Source organism: Macaca thibetana, chromosome 12, assembly GCF_024542745.1.
Source record: "Macaca thibetana thibetana isolate TM-01 chromosome 12, ASM2454274v1, whole genome shotgun sequence".
Classification (NCBI taxonomy): Eukaryota; Metazoa; Chordata; class Mammalia; order Primates; family Cercopithecidae; genus Macaca; species Macaca thibetana.
In genome coordinates this window covers 58303918-58309917 of record NC_065589.1, presented here as the reverse complement: position 1 = coordinate 58309917, position 6000 = coordinate 58303918, and the positions used below count along the sequence as shown (strand labels likewise).

The window sequence follows — 6000 nt, the reverse complement described above, 5'->3', positions numbered from 1 at the left end:
TACCGGTAGTCTTGCAAAATAAAAATTGATTTAAATAATAGGAATAAAAGGAAGGATATAACAAGTACTTGCAACACAATGGCAAAGTTAAAGATACACTGATACATACATATATTCAAACTTTGCCACTAGAAGCACAGTGTGACAGTCCACGTAGATGATATTCTGTTCCATGGGACAAGTCATATATCTGTGTTTCCCGTTTCCGGAACTGGATATTGAATTTTATCCTGTAGACGAAAATGTAAGAATTTCATTAGAAGTATTTTGATAGAAAAATATTGCAAAAAACCTCCTAAATTACATTATTATAAATTAAAAAAAAAACCCTACATCATCTGGTCTTTTCACATATGGTGCTTCTTCTACTTCCCTACAAGCTTTCTCAGTATAGATTATTCATACAAAAAACGTTATCTCCTTTCTAATAACTAACTGCAAGCTTACAAACCTTCAAAAGACGTACTAGAAATCATACAGGTTACTAGTTCTTTCCGAAGTTGACGTGTGCAGAGAATGCCTGCATTTTCAAAATATAAACATAATATTGTTACAGTAGTTGGAAATTGATTCAATTTCCATGCAATGTTTAGTGTAGATCAATTAAATGTTTTTCCTCTGATAGAATTGTGTCCATACTGAATTCTAACAAATTATTGGGTGATGTGCTCCACAGAGTATAGAAGTTTTGTAAATTCTCGCTTTCTCCCGAGACTTGCAGACTCCCCCAAGTGGATATCTGAGAAATTTAGCCAAGTGCCTCTAAATAACTCTGACACTTCATAATGAGCTTTGAGCAAACCATACCAACTTTTTTTTCCCCTTTGTTTGAACTGAAGCATAATACAGGAAGAATGACTATGTGAATGTGGTACTTCCCCTTTCTACCACCTATAAGTTATAATTTACTCACACTACTATTGACTCTCTTCTCTTTTTTCCCTCTTTCAAAAAGTGAAATCAAACTGTCAGATTTATTTAAGGAGCTTATTATGAATTGCAGGGCCACTGCTACATAAAATCCTACATATGAGACACACAAAATGGAATGTATTGCAATCTCGATTTCCAAATAAACAAGATAAACACAGTTTATATCAAAGTGCAGTTTTTTCTGACATAGGGGCATCAGAATGTCTGGAATCTGCTTTAACCAATTAAGCCTTTCAAGGCAAAGGAAAAATAAAGCCTTCAGTAAATCCATTGAAGGCACCATCTCCCAGCCTCCCACTGCCTGTTATCGATCTTTTTAAGTGCCGACTAATGAGTCGTATATATACCTGATGGGATGCTCTCACTCCACCACCTCAGAGGGGCTAAACTTACACAAAGAGAGAATCAACTGGGTGGGAGGCAGGGTGGGAGGGCACAGCCGGTCTGATGGCTGCCTTGGACCCTTGAAAACCAACTAGAAAGTCTGTCTCCAGGGAACGCAGCAGACCCGGTTCCCTACTTTCCGTGACAAACCCATTAGTTGGTGTGCAGGAGATTTTTCCATTCAGGTCGCTTCTAGGGCGAACGCTTTTGTTCGCTACCACTCTGTAGTGCGAGAGGAACTAGAGAGACATGCAAAGCAAGCTCGAGGCAGCAGCGTCTTTGCCGCAAAGCATCCCTTTCCCCTCAGCTTTAGCAATTTAGGAAGAACTGAGGTTCTCAGGGGAGGTGGGGTGAGGGGAATGCCAGGAGGAGGGACACATAAATCAGGAGTCCCTGCTTTTATCCTCTACCCACTTGCACTCGCATCGCCACAACTACCCTGCCCCGAAACTATCATCAACACAAGCACTTACGGTATCTACAAATGTGTGGGAGCAGGGGTGGGTGGGGGGCACATTTTCTTTCCTTGCCTTTCCCTAAGACTGAACAGGGTACCAGCCTCCATACCAAAAACACATTAAATAACAAAACCAAATAAACCAAACCCAGTGGATAGCAATTATCTCGAGAAAGAAGCCGCTGCTGGCACCGGCCTGGATTCGCTGCAGTAGGAAGCGGGTGGCTTTCGGTATTGAATTATTAATTTATTTATCCCCCTCGCCGCCACCCCCACGCCGACTGCCAGGCAAGAAATCGCGGCCTCTTCGCTTCCTCTCCGCCCCCACCTTCCAGGAGTCTCCCACTTGGCGGTGGCCGTCGCGTCCCCGGCCCTCTGCGGCAGTGGCGCCGCGCGGGGCGCTCCCACTCGCGCTCGGGCTGGCGCGGCCGCGGGTCCCGGCGGCGGGGTGGGCGGGGGAGGCAGCGGGTGACAGATGTACTCCTCTGACAGCTCTCAGTATCAGCCCAGTGGCTCCCTGCCATTGGCTCAGTGCAATGGACCGGCAACGCCGCTCACTATAATAACACTCATGCCTGCCAGCAGCAGCAACTCCGAGTGCAGGCGCCGAGCGCGGGGGATGCTGCCTCCGCCGCCGCTCCTGCTGCCGCGCAGGCGGCTCCCGCAGCCCCGCTCCGCCCGGCCGCCGCGCGGGCACTGACTCCCGCTCGGCTCCGTTTCGCCGGCCCGGCCCCCTCCTAGCCTGGAATCCTCCCGCGGGGCTCGTCGTCCCGACGCGAATTAGAAGAGAAACAGAGGAGCGAGAGACTGAGGGAGAGCGCGGCGAGCATGCGGAGGCGGGGGAGCCTCGGCGCGCACCACAGAGGGGTGCAGTGAGCCGGTCTCCAGAGGACGTGCCGGGGGCGGCTGCGTGCCCTCGTGGCGGGTCCCCAGCCCACCCTCGCCAGCCCCGGCGCGCTGCGGCTGTGGGCGCGGGGTGCGTGGAAGCGGCGGCTGCGGCGGAGGAGGCGGTGGCTGCCCCATGGAGTGTTACTACATTGTCATCAGCTCCACGCATCTCAGCAACGGACACTTTCGCAACATCAAGGGAGTTTTCCGGGGCCCTCTCAGCAAGAACGGGAACAAAACTCTGGTAATCGCTTCTGTTTTCCTCTCTCTCTCTCATTTTTAAGAGGGCATTTGGAAGATTGAGTTTTTGGAGGTATTGAGATTCAATTTGGTTTATAATTTACTCATTTATTTATCTGGTGGGCGTGGGGTGAGAATTGTGTGTAGAAAAAGGAAGGGGTCTTAGGGAAGCTGTGATCCATGGCTTTCGTTGACACTTCCACAATGCTCTGGACTCTCTCACCTCACTCCATTACGCTGAAGATTACCACAGTCTCTCCTTATTTGAAGCAAATATGTCAACAGGACCTGTTTTAAAAGAAAAGAAAAGAACTCTAACCCCAAGTTACCCCATAACCCCTTTTGTTTGGCTTAGGAGCCTGAAGGTGAATGAGGATGTGGCTGTCTCTGATGGAGGCAGGGAACCATGTGGCTGGTCACAAGGAGGAAGTGGCGGGATTGAGTGATGGTCTGAGAAAGAGTTTGTATTCCAGCTCTTTTCTGAAGGACTGATAGCAAACTTCTCTAGTGAGAAGTTGTCAGTGCTAAGCTTAAGAGTGACTCCAGAACCTTATGCTGTCCACTTTCAGCTATTCTCTGTAAAGTGGTGGTGGATATGTGTGAAGCACTATCACTATGTCACCATTAGAGCCACTAGGGAAAACGTGAGGCAAATAGAACCCAGGCAGTTGCTGGAAGGTTCTCACTGGATCACAGAGCTTCGTTTTTCAGGATCCTAGTCGGAAGAGCACTCCTGATTGGTGGGAGAAGATGTGCTGAGCATTGAGATAGTGCAGGATAATAGCTCCTACCTCTCATCCAAATCCCCCTTTAGCTATAAAACCTCCCTGCAGAACTGACTTTCATGTATTGGTATGTTTGGAGAAGTATACACCTCCATAAAGTAAAAAAGGAAGTAGAATAAAGGCTCATTAGGCTTAGTACTTCAAAGAGTAAAGACAAAGTGAGGTGGCAGTATACAAATGTATGATTCACTGAAGTCTGTGTTTATTAGGAAGCAGGCTCTCTTCTCCTTTCTTACACAGTGGTAACTTACACTGAATGAGGAGAGTAGAAGTTTAAGGACAGACTCAAATAGTCCAAAAGTAAATATAGCATTCTTGATCGAATTTTCTTTTTGTATTTTAAAATATGTTTCTTTATGAATACAGAAAATATGCTGTGATGTGTTTTCCAAGAATGAAAAGTTCTCATCTAAAGTTTTACGTAAATTCTTGATGCATTTAATTTCATTCTTTTTACCTTGAATCTCTTGGCTAGTTGCTTTCAGTCTACTTAAGACTCTCAAAAGCAGGACTAGTTTGTTGCCTTTATTGTTGTTGTAGATGTGGTTGTTGGTTGTTGTTGACCAAAAGAAAGTGAAAATACTCTTCTGCAGTCTTCTTTAGTAGAGTACCACAAACAGCAGTAGCCAAAGTCTAAAGGAATTGTTGAAATTGTTCTGGCCCCACTTAGAGAAGTCAATTATGTAGGAACGTAAAATTTTGGGGAAAAATCTTTCAGTTTGAAGAAAGTACACACTGTTTTTTCAATTAAATTTCACTTACGGTAAAAGGCAAACTTAATGCACAAGTTTTCATTTCCATACTTGCAACCATGGTGTAGGTGATAAAGCTCACAGTGGGGTTTATAGAAAAAAAAAGTTATTTGCCATACCTCAACTTGTTAAAATTCTATAGGTCTTGATTCGCAAGTTAATCTTAGGTTCTAACAATGGTTGAATTTGCTTATGCTGATGTGTTTGTTGTGTGTTTGGAGTTGGTTCATTCTTTATGACTTATATTTACAAAAGGTAGGTTAAAGTCTAGATTTGCCATTGTAATCTTGTGAGTAAATTGGGTTCTAAAAAACAGCTATCTAAATGAGATGGATAAACCTAAATATAGACAAACATCAGAAAGAACAAACAAAGATAAAAAGGCTTTGAAATAACTCCATAATTATCTTAGTTATCATGAAAGGGACTTCAGGCACTTCTGAGCTAGTCCTTCCAGATGATGTTAAAACTGCCCGAGTTTGTATTTCCTGTGTATGAGAGTTGCATTGACTGAAAAGAAGTAAATTTTCATATATGATGTGAATATATTTGAAACTACTTCTTTACAATATAATACATTAATCTATTATATGTGCTTTCTAGATGTCTTCTCATGAGTATAATTATGGAAAATGATGAGATTTATGCCTGTCTTTAAGTATAACAGAAAAGATTCTAGATCTGTTCATAAATTAATGATTTTAATTTTAAAAAGAACTGTCTATACTTAGCCCAAAATGATTCTTTATAGCACAGAGGATGCTGTGAGCACTTACATATATACTAAAACATACTGTCACTTAAAAATGGGAAACTGGATCTGAAACTTCTAAGAATTAGCAACTTCAATGAGAAATACAAACATCATCTTAAAAGGTATATATGGCACATTTATAAATTTTCAAGTAAGAATTTATGCTTATCATGGTTCTACAGCTTAATTTTTTATTTTTTAAATTGACAGATAAACTTATCTGTGTTTATCGTGTACAATGATTTTAATCCCAGTTTTATGGAGTAATAATTATGATATCTTTCCTACTTTATTTTATATTTTATTTTAATATATTTGAATTTTGCCATTAGAAATCATCACATTTTTGTATTTTGAATTGCGTACCAAGTTCTAAGGATTTTGATAGCATGGCAAATGTTTTTTTCTTACTTCGGGGAAGTGCAACCCTTAAACATAAAATTACTCAGCGAAAAGGTACTTTGATTTCTCCAAGACCTTTTAGTTACTTTCTATCAATAGAACTTAATGGCTATTTGAGAAATTTTTAAATTCAAATTTAAAAAATAATTTTATAATCTCTGAAAAATTACAGGATTAATTTAAGATAGCCTGTAACTGTTAATACAGTCTTCTTTTATGAGTTAGATGTTACTTACAAAATAACCAGGGTACTTCATATTTTATTGCCAGTGATTAATTGCTTTAATCCTAAATCCAGAATGTAATCCTGCCATTCATATTGAGAAGATAGTCAAAATATATAGTCCCTTCTCTAGGTCATATCGTGTCACGCAAACATAGAGTTTTGGAAAATAACAACGTTCT

At 41.8% G+C, this 6000-nt stretch overlaps 1 protein-coding gene across 1 annotated transcript in view; it reads left to right on the top strand.

Moving 5' to 3' along the window:
* Positions 1-2200: 2200 nt before the first annotated feature.
* Positions 2201-6000, top strand: part of ZNF804A (zinc finger protein 804A) — a 342712-nt gene continuing 338912 nt past the window's right edge. Inside the window, exon 1 of the mRNA XM_050752223.1 lies at positions 2201-2906. Within this exon, the coding sequence (XP_050608180.1) occupies positions 2796-2906 (111 nt within the window). The 5' untranslated portion in view covers positions 2201-2795. The remainder of the gene's footprint in view (positions 2907-6000) is intronic.